We start from the raw sequence: 15889 nt of genomic DNA on the forward strand, positions 1-15889 counted from the left end.
GGCCCCCACATCTGGACGGAGAGCTCTCATCAGCTTGGATGAGCCAGATCAGGTCCCTCTGCACATGACGCCTTTCTCCTTTTCAAGCCATTCTAAAAACTCCCAGTGCTGTGGCCAACCAAACAGGCAGGGCTGGAGCAAGAACCATGTCCTCCCTTCAAATCAAACATTTCCCACAAACCTTTTTCTCCCCAAAGTCACTAATAACAATCTTCATGCCCACAGCATCTGCTAACGATTTATTATTACACGGGTAGTATAACATTTTCATACCCACACCATTTTTCATCCTAGGTGGAGTTAATTGCAAATGACTCCCAAGCAAACAGCATTTCCTCCAGCAATCCATTGCGAACAATGGAGCTCCGATTCCCCCCACCAAATCCTGCCGCCTTGCCCCAGCTCCCATGACCTTCTCTCATTTATCACCATTGCTCTAAATGAGTCACACACACCAATAGAAAAGGCCCTGAAACTTTCAACTCATTGGCTCCTTTCTGCTAAAAGCAGCTCTAAAAGCATGCGGACTTTCTTGAAAATTGAGTTCTAGTTTCTCATCAAATGGAAAAAGAACTTTTCCTTAGGGGCGTCTCTCACCACCTATGTCCATATGACGTATGTGAAGTCGTGATGTCTTGGAGGTGGCTGAGGGGCTTTCAGGTTCATTTGGTTGGTGACAGAATGCTGCCAGGTGAGAGCAAGGCTGCAGAGAGCAGAGCTTTCCAAATTGCTGCATTTTCTACAACTCTAAGGTAATAAAACTGGAATAGGTAACAATTGATGTTTATATAATTCTACTAAGTGTCAGAGACTCTTCTAAGTCCTATATGTATATTTTACATACATTTAACATATATATTAAACAGCCTCCTCATAACCATTCTGAGGTAACTACTATTAGTATTTCCACTTTGCAGGTGAGGAAACTGAGGCACGGAGAGATAAGTGACTTGTGACTTGCCCAACATCATAGAGCTGGTGGAGTCAAGATGCAAACCCAGGTGATCTCCATCCAGTATGAGCTCTCATCTGCTCTTGTCTCTGGCCTTTTTGTAGTGTGTTAACCTCTTTCCTTTCCTATGTTGACATAATCGTTTCAAAGACTATACAGAAAAGATGTCGAGTGAAGCAGTGTGAATGAAGACGGTGAGTTTTGTAGAGAGGGCAGACAGAGGGCTGCGCCTTTCATAGGGCTTTCTACTCCTACCAAGCAATGAGAAGAGCCCCCTCTCCCTCCACCCAGTGGAATAATTTCCCCCAGTTCTGTGTCTATGGGAGAGCAGAGGGAGAGGACATCCCTGGAACTGGAAGACCTGCATTTGACGACCAGCGCCCTCTCTTTCCAGCTGTGTGGTGTGAAAGGAATACCAGCCCAGATTCTGGGCATGGCCTTCCATTAACTAGCTGTGTGCTCTCAGCCATGCTGTTTCTTTCTCTGGACCTAAATTCCTGCATCTTCAGAAGAAGGAGGGTGAGCTGGATGATAGCCAATGTTACATCTTGCTCTAAGTGAGGCAATTCTAGTTCAGGATACAACTATCATTCATCTAATGAACCAACTTCAGATCATTTTAGTGGTGGCCACAAGGTGTACCTTCTGGAGATTAATTCCGAATTCAAGTTCAGGCTCAGAGGAAAAGGTGGCTTGATCTATTTGTGAGTCTACCACAGACTTTGGAGGGGGAAAAGTGAAAGTTACACCAGACATCTGACATTCTAGTTCCACTGTCCTCACTGTTTTATTTATTTTTTTTTTTGAGACAGGGTCTGGCTCTGTCGCCAAGGCTGGAGTGCAGTGGCACAATCTCAGCTTACTGCAACCGGGCTTAAGCAATCCTCCTGCCTCAGCCTCCCTAGTAGCTGGGACTACAGGTGCACACCACCACGCCTGGCTAATTTTTGTATTTTTCATAGAGACAAGGTCTCACTATGTTTCCCAGGCTAGTCTTGAACTCCTGGGCTCAAGAAATCCACCGCCCTCGGCCTCCCAAAATGCTGGAATTACAGGTGTGAGCCACTGCACTCAGCGTCCTCACTTTTTACATGAGGAAACCAAGCCCTAGAGAGGTTAAGTGACTTCCGTTAAGCCTCACGGTGAGGTAATGGTGGAGTTGGGATTAGAAGCCAATTCTGCATATTTACTATGGAATGTCACTGTATGAGGAGTTGGCAGAATAGCTAACAATGACCGACATTTATTGAAAAATCACTATATCCTCGCTATGTGTGGTAGACGAAATTATTGTTCATCACTCATTCCTTCCCCCTGAATCTCCAATCCACAGGCAAATGAGTGAGAAAGTAAGTACTTGTTGTTGTATGACACGGAGCTTTTGTGGTTGTCATGCAGCAATAGCTGACTGATACAGTAATTGGTATCTGAAGTGGAATGCTTTCATAACAAAAACCTGAAATACGTGGCACTGGTTTTGAGACTGGGTGGCAGGTGGTGAGGGAAGTGTTGTAGGAGGCTAGTAAAATGGCACTCATGTTATGTAATGGCAAAACGTTTGGCAAAGCTGTCACTTGGAATAGTCTGGAAGGTAAAGAATGTGCCTGAAGCATTTGTCAAATTGGATGAAAAAAATCTGGGGCAGGATGTTGAAAGTATGTGCTGACTACTGCTAATTGCATTAAGCTCAAGGAGGAAGTGGCCGGCTTGCAAGCAGAATTTTAAGGAACTATAAAGAGGCCAGAAATTGCACGGTGGGAAAACAAAACAATGTCTTACCAAACCGGAGGTGTGGCCATTACGATATAGCCTTGGGAGATAAAATTTAGGGGTTTCCTCTGTAAGATTTTTGTTATTTGTTTTGCAGCCAAAGCTGACTGATGGGTACTCTACCAGTCACTTTGCATGCATTATCTCATTTAACCCTTATAATAATCCCAGAATGTAGATGTGATTATTTCCATTTCACAGATGCTGAAACTGAAGTGTAGAAAGGTTCTGAAACAGGCCCAAGGTCACACAGCTATGTGAGGCAGAGCCAGAGTTAGAACTCAGTGGTGGAGGCTGGGCTCGGTGGCTCACGCCTGCAATCCCAGCACTGCGGGAGGCTGAGGCGGGCAGATCGCCTGAGGTCAGGAGTTTGAGACCAGCCTGGCCAACATGGTGAATGCTGTCTCTACTAAAAATACAAAAATTAGCTGGGCGTGGTGGCGCCTCTGATCCCAGCTACTCAGGAGGCTGAGGCAGGAGAATCGCTTGAACCTGGGAGGGGGAGGTTGCAGTGAGCTGAGATGGCACCATTGCACTCCAGCCTAAGCGACAGGGGGAGACTCTATCTCAAAACAAAAAACAAACAAACAACAACAAAAAAACCTCAGTGGTGGATCTGACTCTAAAACCCATACTCTTACCAGCAAGCTTTTCTGCCTCTCATCCTGCAAATGCTGCCGTTCTCTTTACTCTGAATGTGTGTGAGTGTGGTAGGCAGAATCATGGACCTCCAAATATGTCCCCATCCCAGTCCCTGGAAATGACAAAGAGGAATTAAGGTGCAGATGGAATTAAGGTTGCTAATCATCTGACCTTCAGAAAGGGAGATTATCCTGGATGATCTGGGTGGGCCCGATGTAATCACAAGGGTCGTTATAAATAGAAGAAAGAGGATCAGAGAGACCTTTGAACTGCTATGCTGCTGGCCTTGAAGATAGAGGAAGGGGCCATGAGCCAAAGAATGCACACAGCCTTCAGAAGCTGGAAAAGGCAAGGACACGAATTCTCCCCTAGAGCTTTCAGAAGGAACGCAGGCTTGCTGACACTGTGATTTTAGCCTCGCAGTCTCATTTTGGAGTTCTGACCTCCAGAACTCTAAGATGACAAATTTGAGTCACGAAGTTTGTGGTAGTTGGTTATAAATAGCAACAGGAAACCAATACGAGTATTCCTAAATGTGTGCTTTATGTGTATGCACAACATGTCCTTTTGTTTTGAGACAGAGTCTCATTCTGTCGCCCAGGCTGGAGTGCAGTGGCGCGATCTCAGCTCACTACAGCTTCCGCCTCCCGGGTTCAAGTGATTCTCCTGCCTCAGCCTCTGGAGTAGCTGGGATCACAGGCACGCGCCACTAAGCCAGGCTAACTTTTGTATTTTTAGTAGAGACGGGGGTTTCATCACACTGGTCAGGCTGGTCTCAAACTCCTGACCTCAGGTGATCAGCCTGCCTTGGCCTTCCAAAGGACTGGGATTACAGGCGTGAGCCACTGTGCCTGGCCCAACATGACTTTTAAGTGTATATCTCTCCATAAAAGTCTACATGTCTTGGGTGAGGGGAGCCCTTTTGGTGGCGAAATAGGGGTGAAGAAGCCAGCAGATTCCTGGGAGGGCTGCAAGCTTCAGCTATTCCTTTATTAGTTGGCCACAACACATACAGCACTGTAATTGAACTCAGCAAGCATGATATGCCTGAGACCCACAGGTAAGTATCTATGTGAGTGAGTGGTATAGCCATCCGTATTCAGGTACTCACACACGTGTGTGAATATTCATACGTGCACCTGTGTGAGTGAACGTCATCTTTGCTCGTGTGTGTGTAGACAGATGTGTCTATGTATGTGCATGACTATGTGCAGGCATGTGTGTACATGGGTGCGCATGCATAAGGCACTTGAGAACACATATGTACACCTCTGTGTGTTATGTGTGTTGTGTGCACATGCGTGCACTCTGGATTCACTTGGGCATTTTGGGCCTGAGATCAGAACCCTCCTAACCCATTTATCTGGCACCTTCCTGAGCCAGGCCCTGGGTAGAGACGTAGCACAGGAGCCCTTGACAGGAATCATTAATTTGCTCTTTTCTCCCTGGGGCTGGAGTAAAATGAAGCTTGTTTTCCATTTCTACACAATGAGAAGAAGTGTATCGATTTTTCCTCACTTCTGATAGTTCACATTAGGGGCTTGTTTCTAAATAATTGACACTACGATCATTCGTTTTACTGCACAAACATATTTTATGGGTCACTTTTCCCTTTGAGACATAGTCCTGGGTGGACCTGAAAGAAGTCCATTTTGTAGACTGGTGTTTCTCTGCATGGAGAACATCCCTCAAAGAGCAGGTTCAGCTGCTCTGGTGGCCCCCTTTCAATTGTATTTGTTCACCCATTAATTTGTCCAAAAGATTGCACTGAGCGCCAGTGCTGTGCGGACAGAATCTAGGCAGTGGGTGTGGGCTGTGGTAGAGGAGCACTAGTGGGTCCTTGCTTGCTGAAGCAATCAGTCGGGCCTGAAGTGCTAGCCTCAGACGGAAGTGCTTCCTTCCATCCACCTTAGGAAGCAGTAAGGAAATTCACGGGCTCAAGGAAAAGCAGGAGGAAGAGGGAGGGACAGAGTCAAAGTCCCCAGCTGTCAAGGTCCCCTCTCCTAGCTTTGCTCATGTCACACTGACTTTTCAAAGGATGCTGCCCAATCGTCCACAACCAATCATCCTTATGCTTGAAAAATAGCTTAGCCCCGCTCAGGCTTCTCTGAGTCCCCAAACTGGAAGGACACCTCCCTCCTCAGTCCATCTCCCCCAGGGTCAGCATCTGAACCTCGTTCCTTAAGTTCTGATTTGGGTTTCAACGTGAGTTCCTTGGGATGTAATTTCTTTGAGGTCAGAAGCCACCCCTTCCTCACCGTCTCTCCAGCTTCCCCAGGGGAGTTTCCAGTGCTGCTACCCATACAGTTGGATCACCCTCATTCCCTGGACTTGTGAAATCCCGAGAGAAGCAGCTGGGATGGAAAGTGGTGACCATCACCCCCAGCCCTGCTCACTGTTTTTCTGGACTTCTAGTACTGACCCTCCATGCCCACCCTTGGGTTGAGGTGGTCTCTCTAAGGTCTTCTCAGTGTGACTCTAGGCTAATTTTCCTTTTTTGAAAGTGGTGCTGAGAACAGTAGTTTCTTTTCTTGTATGGGTGACCCCTTCATGGACAGTTCAGGTTTCCAAGCTTTGGTGCCACATCCTGCAACCCAGTGAGGAGGAGAAGGGAAGGTCTGGGCTGAAAAGGCTTACAGCTTCCCACTGCCCCTGCAGGGTAGGCTCCAGTCTGGCTGCCTGTGAGCCCCTGAGCAACTGGGTCAGCCTTGTCTGCTCAGGGAAGGGTTGCTCCTGATTCTTGCAGGAGGCCTCAGCTTGTGCAACAGCAGTGGCAGGTTTTGGGGGGCATCTCCTATCTCTTCATATGGCCCCAGAGAGAGAGAGACAGAGACTCATGGGACTTTCTTATACAGGCTGAAGCCAGGAATGCTAGTTGCCTCCCTAATATCCATTCTCTTCTTCGTTCTTCATAACAGAGCCCCAATTCTATTTCGTGTGGCAATGGGTCTAACTAAAGGACCAAGTGTTCCAGCTTCTCTTGCAGCTAGAGGTGACCAACAGGTTGGGAGCAGAAGTGGTTGGGTAGAGCTTCTGAGAAAGTGCTTTAACAAAGGGCAGGCAATGGTATGTGATTCTGCCCCCTCTTTTCTCTCCTGTTTTTTTTTTTTAATTTTGATTTTAATTATTTTATTTTATTTTTTGAGACAGAGTCTCACTCTGTCACCCAGGCTGGAGTGCAGTAGCACGATCTCTGCTCACTGCAAGCTCTGCCTCCCGGGTTGAAGCGATTCTCCTGCCTCAGCCTCCCAAGTAGCTGGGACCACAGGCACCCGCCGCCATGCCCGTCTAATTTTTTGTATTTTTAGTAGAGACGGGGTTTCACCATGTTAGCCAGGATGGTCTCAACCTCCTGACCTTGTGATCCACCCACCTCGGCCTCCCAAAGTGTTGGGATTATAGGTGTGAGCCACCGTGCCCGGCCTTTTCTCTCCTGTTAGCTTTCTGCCTAGAACTCAGACATAATGACTGGAGCCCCAAAAGTCATCATGAAGTGACCTTGAGGATGAAAGCCGTGTTCTAAGGGTGATACAACATAAAGATGGAAGATCCTGGCTCCTATTTACTACAGAATATTTTCTTCTGTTTATCCCAGGGCTTCTTGTATATAACAGAGAAAAAAATTATTGCCATTTTCTGTTACGAGTTTCTTAATGCAACTCCTGATGTATCAGACTGTATAGTTATAGCTGTTACTGAGAATACCCAGGTGTTCAGGAGCTGGGTGACCCACGCACAAGTGATCTACCAGTCTTTTAAAATTCTATTATTAAAACCCAAACATGCTCTTTCATTTCCACAGAACACTGGGTCTAAATTTAGACTGGTGCATCCTGATGCTGCACCAGTCTGCTCTTAATTTAAGGCATACAGGCATCTTGCTAATTTGAGGATAGTTATGTGACTAAGCGAGAAAGTGGCAGATGTAAGGGGAGCCCAGGCTCCAAAGGGAATTTTCCCAGAGGCTCCTCCAATACAGATATCCAGAGTAAAGTAGCAAATAACACAAGCTGAAGGTACAACACAGTCTGAAGGTTCCAGGCTCGGCCAAGCAGCCAGGTAGTGCAGCTCAGCAGAGCTCATTCCACTTTGCAGAGGCTGTGTGTGCATGTTTGCAGGCTGACTGTCAGTATTGGTTTGACTGGATGGGTTATTAAGTTCAATGTTGATTCTGACTGGTCAGTGCCTATGCCTACACTAGTTAACTATTCTGAATATGACCCCTGCGTAGTACAAGGCTTTTAAAACCTGACAATCTCCTTGCTTGATGATGGACTACTTCATCTCCAGGTCCACCCAAGGACTGTGGAATGCACTGGAGTTCAACCTGTATATTCAAACAATAAATGATTAATTCTACACATGTGCAACTCTAATATTGAAAGAGGAGGTCAGTGAGTGTGCATATTAAAGGACAACAGAGGCCTTTCCTCTAAGTGGACCATCCTTAAACTCTTTTTGTTGTTTTCTTCAATTCTCTATCTGGTTGTCTTTTGATCAGTACAGACATACCTTGAAGGGGAATTAATCATATTCCAGCTGCACAGCCACCTTTTTCTCTGTGTCAAAAATGACAAGCTCTTTACTTTCAAACATAGCCACCTATTAGATGCTGTTGTGTTCTTCAAGCAGTGTTCCGCCTTCTGAAATAGATTCCCACTCAGCACAGGCAAGTGCCAGCTCCTGGGCCTTTGCCAGTCTGCTCCCTCCCTTAGCAGTTAACCTGGTGGTGCTCAGCCTACCAGGGGCATGGGATGGCTCCCACTACTTGCGGTTGTAATTCTTCACCTCACTGTCATGGTGCCTAGCTTCCTGGGAGCTCAGGACATTATTCCCTCCCTAAGCCCTTTGGGAAGGTTGCTCAGGGATCTAACCAAGGGTGAGTTCAGGCCCCCTTACCACTGCCTATTCCCTAAAGTGGTTTTGGGGCGTGGGTCCTTAGGCGTCCTTTTACTAGTTCATCTTGGGTGGAAGTGGAAGTTCCCATCCTTTCTAATACTAAGCTGTGCTGCTCATCCCTTCTGCTCCACCCTGGTCTTACAGATCCTATTCCCCTCACCCCACCCCAGAGGAGGAATGCAATTCAAGGTCATATAATAATGAGGAGACATTGGGAATTTTCTTCAAGAGGTAGCAGAGATTGGAGACCTATCTATGTCCATGAGAGTTTAAAGATATTCCTGGAGGACTTCCTATTCAAGATGCTGCACTGAGCACATTATATTCCCTCCTTCCACTAAAATGACAGTAAAGGAATACAATAGTATAGTCCTCTAACAAGGTAGACAATGGGGAGGGGCAGTGAATGAGGCATTTTAACAGATTTCCAGAAGGGAGGAAGTATATGAAGAAATGCTGCTTGGAAAGCAGAGTGGAGAAACTCCCAGCTTGGAATACATGCAAAGGGGACATGCTTAGTGGAGCCCAGAGAAGGCCGCAGACGTAGAGATGACAGGTACTTTAGGATGGCCTAGAACGAGAGAGAGAGGCTGAAAACAGAAGGAATAATCGAAGATGTGTACAAAAACAGTTGACCTTCACAACCCTCACTCTCTTTCCCAAAATGCAGACTAGATGACAGTCCAGAATTTACCCCTAGGACAAAACAGAATGATTATTTCTTAAGAAATTCCATAAATGTCCGGGAAGAATTTGGGCAGTGAGCGTGAGTTGGGGTCTGAGAGTAACGTCCTCTGCCTTCTGGCATTTGAGGGGGGAAGGTTTTGTGTGATTTTGACTTTCTGATCATTCATGTGGCATGAAGCCACCAGTGGCCAGTCCCGCCCTTGGATAGAGAGCTCCTGGTCAGAACAGTTCATTTATAAACATGAATGAATGGCCAAGGATCCCCGAACATTTGAGGAGAATCTGAATTAATCAAGAGACAAAGTAAGGTAAATGGGACATTGGTTGCAGAAGAAACAGGATGATAGGGAACAGAACTTCTAAAAAAAACTCCTGTCTCCAAAGCATTCACCCTGTCCCTGAACATATCAGACTTCCTGAGTGGTCCTGCTGAAGGTCCTCACGCTTGGCTCAAAGTGGAAAATTTAAACATCTTGGTTTGGCATCTTACTAAATCTATGCTGTAATGTCCCAAATGGTAGCCATTAGCCACTTGTGCCTATTTAAATGTAAATTTAAATTAATTAAAATGAAGCAACAAATTTAGTTCCTCAGTTGCATTAGCCACTCACGTGCTATTTCAAGTATTCAATAGCTGCATGTGGCGAGTTTCTACTATATTGGACAGTGCAGATACAGAAGTTTACATCACCAAAGAAAATTCTATTGGACAGTGTTGATCTATGGCAATAGGTTACAGCCGAAACTTGCATTTTATCATCATTACATAGATTTACACACACTTACACACATCAATCACTTCCTCTTTTACAAATTATTTGTTTTTATATATTTTTAAATTGAAGCATAATTTATATATAGTAAAATGCACAAATCCTAAGTGTACAGGTCGACGAATTTTTAATATGTATATACTAGCGTGACTACCAGTCAAATTAATATATGGAATATTTCCATCACTTCAGGATACTCCCTCGTACTCCTTTCAGCCAGTATTTTGTCTCACCCTCTCCCATCATCCCCGGGGTAACCATGCTCTGAAATCTATCACCATAGATTAGTTTTGTCTGTCCTTGAATTCAGAAATGAGGTCATACAGTATATATCTTTTGCATCTAGTTCTTTCCCTCAGCATAATGCTTTTGAGATTCATTCATGGTGTGCATACACTGTGCATGTGGTGTTTGCACTAATTTGTTGCTGAGTCATGTTCCATTGTATAAATATACCACAATTTGTTTATCCATTCACCTGTTGATGGACATTTGGGTTGTCTCCAGTTTTTGCCTATAATAAATAAAGATGCTATGAACATTTGTTTTTAAGTTTTTTTTTTTAGGTTTCCATGCAAGATCATGGGCTTCACAAAAGCAAGCCAGGGGAGGACTTTGGGTCCCTGGAAGTCCTTGGGAATGAAAAGTGTGTCGCTGGACGCCAGGGACAGGAAATCAAAAATGAAGGGTCTATTGTTTACTTGTCTCTTATGCCCTCTGGTTCGTGACCAGCCCTCCTTTGAGGGTCCCACACAATTTAGAAGACTACACGTTTGATTTCAGGTGTTGTCTGTCAGAGTCTTCTCGCTGAAACCCACTCTAGGTAACAGGGAAGAAGGGCTGCAGAACCAGCATTTTTTTTTTTTCTGTGTGGGTGAAGTCACCTGCCTTCCTGGCCCCTCTCCCTGACGACGCTCGCCATGATGGCAGCCACAGCGCACACTCCCAGACTCCAGGTGCTTATTAGTCTGTTCTCACACTGCTATAAAGAACTGCCCGATACTGGGTAATTTATAAAGGAAGGAGGTTTAATTGACTCACAGTTCAGCATGGCTGAGGAGACCTCAGGAAGCTGACAATCACGGCAGGAGGGGAAGCATACACATCCTCCATATGGCGGCAGGAGCGAGAAGTGCTGAGCAACGGGGAAGCCCCTTATAAAACCATCAGATCTCGTGGGAACTCATTCACTATCGCGAGACATGTGACGGTATGGGGAAAACCAACCCCCGGTGACTTAATTATCTCCACCTGGTCCCGCTCTTGACACGTGGGTATTATTACAATTCAAGGTGAAATTTAAGTGGGGACACAGAACCGAACATTTTCAGGGTGATTTCCAGAGTCTTCCCAGACTCAGCTTCCTGCTGCTCAGCCTGGGGGCTCTGACGATGCCACCCACCCCATGACCCCGAACTTCATCTGCACGGCCCCTGCCCTAGATTAGGCCTTGTCCTTTCTCATCCGACCCGTGCATCAGCCTTCTTGATGGTCCAGCAGGCAGGGTACGGTGATCTTTCTAAGACACAAGTCTGACCATGCCCCTTTCTTCATTAAAATACTTCAGTGGCTCCCCATTGCCCACAGGATAAATCTAAGCTCCTCATCATGGCCTAGAAAGTCTCCTGTGCCCTGGCCCACAGTCTCCCCATCAGGGCCCTTTCATGTGATTTTCCCACGTCCATCCCTGACTCCAGCTAGTGCAGGGGGCTGTCATAGCTCTTTGCCTCAGGTCTGGGGCAAACAAAGGAGGCCGTTACTACAGGTGTCAAAAACTTATAACCAAAATTTTAAATCAATATTTAAAAAAATCAAAATGAGTGCCAAAAACCCACGACTAATGTAATATCAGAATTTCATGTAAAGGCAGGCTCTGACAGTGCTGTGCAGAGTGTTATTTGGAGCCTGAGGCTAGGGGAAAAGGTGCATCCTAACAAATGTGTTTTTATGTATTTTTAAAGGGTTTATTTAAGTATTGCAAAACAGAAAAGTAGACGTATCAACACTCACGATGTTATTTTAAGTTTAAATATTTTATTTTTACCCAGACCAGAATTTATTATAATTTCACGTTCCTGGCTTTAGTAGAAGCAAGTTCATCAGTCATATTTTCAAAATCTAGTTTTGGGAAAGGGCAGACTTTGAGTCTGGCTTCACTATGGGTTCACATGGTGCTGACGCAATCGTGTCCTCTTTACATGGGGTACCACTTCTCCTGTCTAGGTGGTGTAGGGTGCTGGTGAAGAACAAGATCTTAAAACTGGACCAGGCAGGGCACGGTGGCTCACACCTATAACCCCAACACTTGGGGGGTTGAGGTGGGCAGATCATTTGAGGCCAGGAGTTTGAGACCAGACTGGGCAATGTAGTAAAACACAGTCTCTACAAAAAATACAAAAATTAGCTGGGTGTGGTGGTGTGCCCCTGTAGCTCCAGCTACTCAGGAGGCTGAGGTGGGAGAATCATCTGAGTCTGGAAGGTGGAGGCTGCAGTGAGCCATGATCATACAACTGCACCCCAGCCTGGGTGACAGAGCAAGACCCTGTCTCAAAACACACACACAAACGACAAATGACAAACAAAACCCGGCTACCTCGATTCTAATCCTGGTACCATTATTCAGCCGCTATGTGATTCAGGGCAAATTATTTAACTTCTCCCTCTGCATCTCAGTTTCTTCACTGGTGGAAAAGATATAACGGAAGCTCCCTATTAGGGTGGTCGTGAAGAGCAAATGAGATAGTTCTTGTAAAGAACTTAGACAAATGTGAGGTCCAGAATAAGTTGTCAAAACAATAAAAAAAATCCCTAGATACAGTCTTACTCATCCTTCAAGACCCAGCTTAAGCCTGAGGAGCTGCCTCTAACTATTCTAGGAAGTCAGCATTTCCCCTTTTCCTGGGCTCCCTCGACCCCGGAGCTTCCCCTGGCATCTCCCTGACCACATGGCATAGTCCTCCTGTGTTTATCATCTGTCTCATCCACTGATTGCGAGCAGCCCCAAGGCAGTAACCACAGGACATCTTCTGCAAAACCAGGGCTGAACTTGCTACGCCAGCCGGGGTTTCCAGACCATGCTTGGTGCTCAGCTCTGGTCTTGCTCTGCTGAGAATAGAGAAGATAAGGTTTCTGCCAGAAAGGGCACAGTCTGGGGGAAGACTTGACTGTCATGAAGACTGGTGACCCAAAATTACAAGTGAGTTTGAACTTCAGTCCCCCGCTGGCTGGGAGAGGAGAAACTAAGGGCCAGGAGGGCTTGGAGTGTTCTAGAGGGAAGGTTCCAGCCCTGCCATGGTGCAAAGGCCATTGGTGTTTTTTGACCCTGTAGAACAAGTCATGCTAAGGAGTCCTGAGCCTCTGAGAGTGATCCCTGGCATCTGCACAACACCTCAGGCCATATGTGGGGACTGATGGGATGGGGCTAGTCACCCACATTATGGGTATTCTCATATCATAAAAGAAGAGGGTGTTCACTGCTTCTATGTCAAGGTTTCCCACAACCTCATCTGAGGAAGCTCCCACACAACTGGTTCTGCTTCTAGCATCTATTCTAGGACCCAGCTTCTGCCTCTCCTCTTCCTCCCCTGTATCAGTCAGATTCCAACAGAGAGACAGAAAACATCAGGATTCACAGGCATACAGATGTGCATGTGTATATGTATATGTAGATACATATGTCATATGTATATGTATGTGTATATGTGTGCTTCTATGGAATTGGTTTATGCATTTTGGGGGATGGGGGCTAGGCTGGCCATCAGGAAGGGTAGCTGGAACTCTCAGGCAGAACAGAAGCTTCTGTCCACAGGTAGAATTTCTTCTTCTTCAGGGAAGCATCAGTTCTGCTCTTATGGCCTTTGCCTGATTGAATCAGTTCCTCCCAGAGTATCCAGGATACTGTACTTTACTTAAAGTCAACTGATTATAAACGTTAATTATATCTACAAAATACCCTCATAGCAACATCTAGATTAGTGTTGATGGAATAACTGGGGGCTGTGCCCTAGCCAAATTGGCACATGAAACTGACTGTCACATTCCCCAAATTCACTTCTTGGATCTATGGAGGAAGAAGAAACCAACTTAGTCTCTTTGTGCGTATGTAAAGCAAGAAGCAAGAGGAAAAAGGGATTCCCATGGGTTGGAACCCATATCTCTGATCAAAATGGCTTACTGTTGGAGGAGGTGACTACAGACTCCCCTCAATAGCTCGAGCAGAGACCACACTCCTGCTAAACCAGTGTCAGCATCCTCAGTCTCCACAAGAACAAGTGTCTCCTTCAGGTGGTGGGAAAAGGTTAGGTGGGGCAAAAATGAGAGAAAGCATCCATTTCCTGGGCACCAAGCACTGACAGAGAACAGATTCTAAAGAAACCTCCTCCCCAGAGCTTGTCCAGTGAGTGAGACATCCTTCTAACACTCACATGTGGGAGCTATCATGTCACCTTCATCCACTTTCTTCTCTCCACTCAACCATCCACCCACCTACCCAACCATCCACCCATGCACCCATCCATCCACTCACATATCCATTCATCTATTCACATATCTATCCATCCACCCACCTACCCATCTATCCATCACTCTCTACTTACGTATCTATCCATGCACCCACCCACCCATCCATCTATCCACATAGTCATCCATCTATTCACATATCTGTCCATCTGCCCACTTACCCATCTATCCATCCTCCACTCACCTTCCTATCCCATCTACCCACCTACCCATCCATCCACCCACATATCCATCCATCTGCCTATCTATCCATCACTCTCTACTTACTTATCTGTCCATCCATCCACCCACCTATACATCTACCCACATATCCATCCATCTACTCACATATCTATCCATCCACCCACCTACTCATCCATCCACCCACATATCCATCCATCTACTCACATATCTATCCATCCACCCACCTACTCATCCATCCACCTACATATCCATCCGTCTACTCATATATCTGTCCATCTACCCACTTACCCATCTATCCATCCTCCACTCACCTTCCTATTCCATCTATCCACCTACCCCTTCATCCACCCACCTACCCATTCATCCACTCACATATCCATCCATCCATCCACCCACCTACCCATCTATTCATCACTCTCTACTTATCTATTTACTCGCCTACCTATCCATCCACTCCCCTACCCAAATATCCACTCTTCACCCACCTATCCACCCTTGCATTATCCGTACTTCCACACATCCACCTGTCCATACACCCACATACCCACCTGTCCATACACCCACATACCCATGTATCTGCCCTTTACCCATCTATCTTCCACCTCTGTATATCCATGCACCCACCTACTGATGCATCTACACACCTGCCACTCATCTATCTATTCATCTACTCACCTACCTATTTATCCATCTGCCCTCCTATCTGTCCATCTACCCATCTATTCATTCATACAACAGATGTTTACTAAACGCCTATCGTGATGCAGCCACCATACTTGGTGCTGAAAGTGCAATGACAAGAAAAACAGAAACAGTTCCTTCCCTGAGGGAGCTTACTATCTAGGAGGTAGACATTAACACAGGCAAATACCAAATTGCAATGGAGAAAATTGCTGTAAAGGAGAGGTACACAGTGCCATGAAAACCTGTAATGGGAGATGGAACCTAGTCAGGGAGGCAAGGAAGATTTCTCAGCTGAGATCTAGGAGAAGAGGAGTGGACTTGGTGAGAGCAAAGAGAGAGAGCGAGAGAAACAATAAGTTCACAGAATGAGAGGCAGCTGGTGTGGCTGGAATGCTCTCCAGGGGAGTGCAGCCCAGGGGGAGATGGGAGGTATGGTAATGGCCATCTGTCCAGGGCTGTGTTGGGAAACTTTACTATTTTTCCTCAAAACAATCAAATCATTTTAGGGAGGAAGTAAATGATCAAATCTGAGTTTTGAAAAGATTGATTAGGGAGGAGGAGAACGGTGAGGTGGGAAGACAATATAGGAGGCTGGTATAGTTAGCTGTCCTGTAGAGTGTTTTGTTACAAATTTGGTATTGAATTTTTGGGACAAATATTTTTTCTTATGCAAATATCAACCGCAAATATTGTACTGAGAGATACTTGATGTTCTGTGAAGTTTGAGTACTAAAAACAGAGGTGTTGAATGAGGGCATTTTCCCTGGGGAGAAGTTCTGCA

General features: G+C 45.8%; 1 protein-coding gene across 8 annotated transcripts in view; it reads right to left on the minus strand.

Moving 5' to 3' along the window:
* NLRP1 (NLR family pyrin domain containing 1) overlaps window positions 1-10838 on the minus strand; it is a 117485-nt gene extending 106647 nt beyond the window's left edge. For all 8 annotated transcript variants that reach the window (XM_063700555.1, XM_063700554.1, XM_055367285.2 and 5 more), the window contains exon 1: window positions 10765-10838. In XM_063700555.1, coding sequence (XP_063556625.1) covers window positions 10765-10774 — 10 coding nt within the window. In that variant the 5' untranslated portion in view covers window positions 10775-10838. The remainder of the gene's footprint in view (window positions 1-10764) is intronic.
* Between the last annotated feature and the right edge of the window lie 5051 nt (window positions 10839-15889).

The sequence above is a fragment of the Gorilla gorilla genome, chromosome 19, assembly GCF_029281585.2.
Source record: "Gorilla gorilla gorilla isolate KB3781 chromosome 19, NHGRI_mGorGor1-v2.1_pri, whole genome shotgun sequence".
Classification (NCBI taxonomy): Eukaryota; Metazoa; Chordata; class Mammalia; order Primates; family Hominidae; genus Gorilla; species Gorilla gorilla.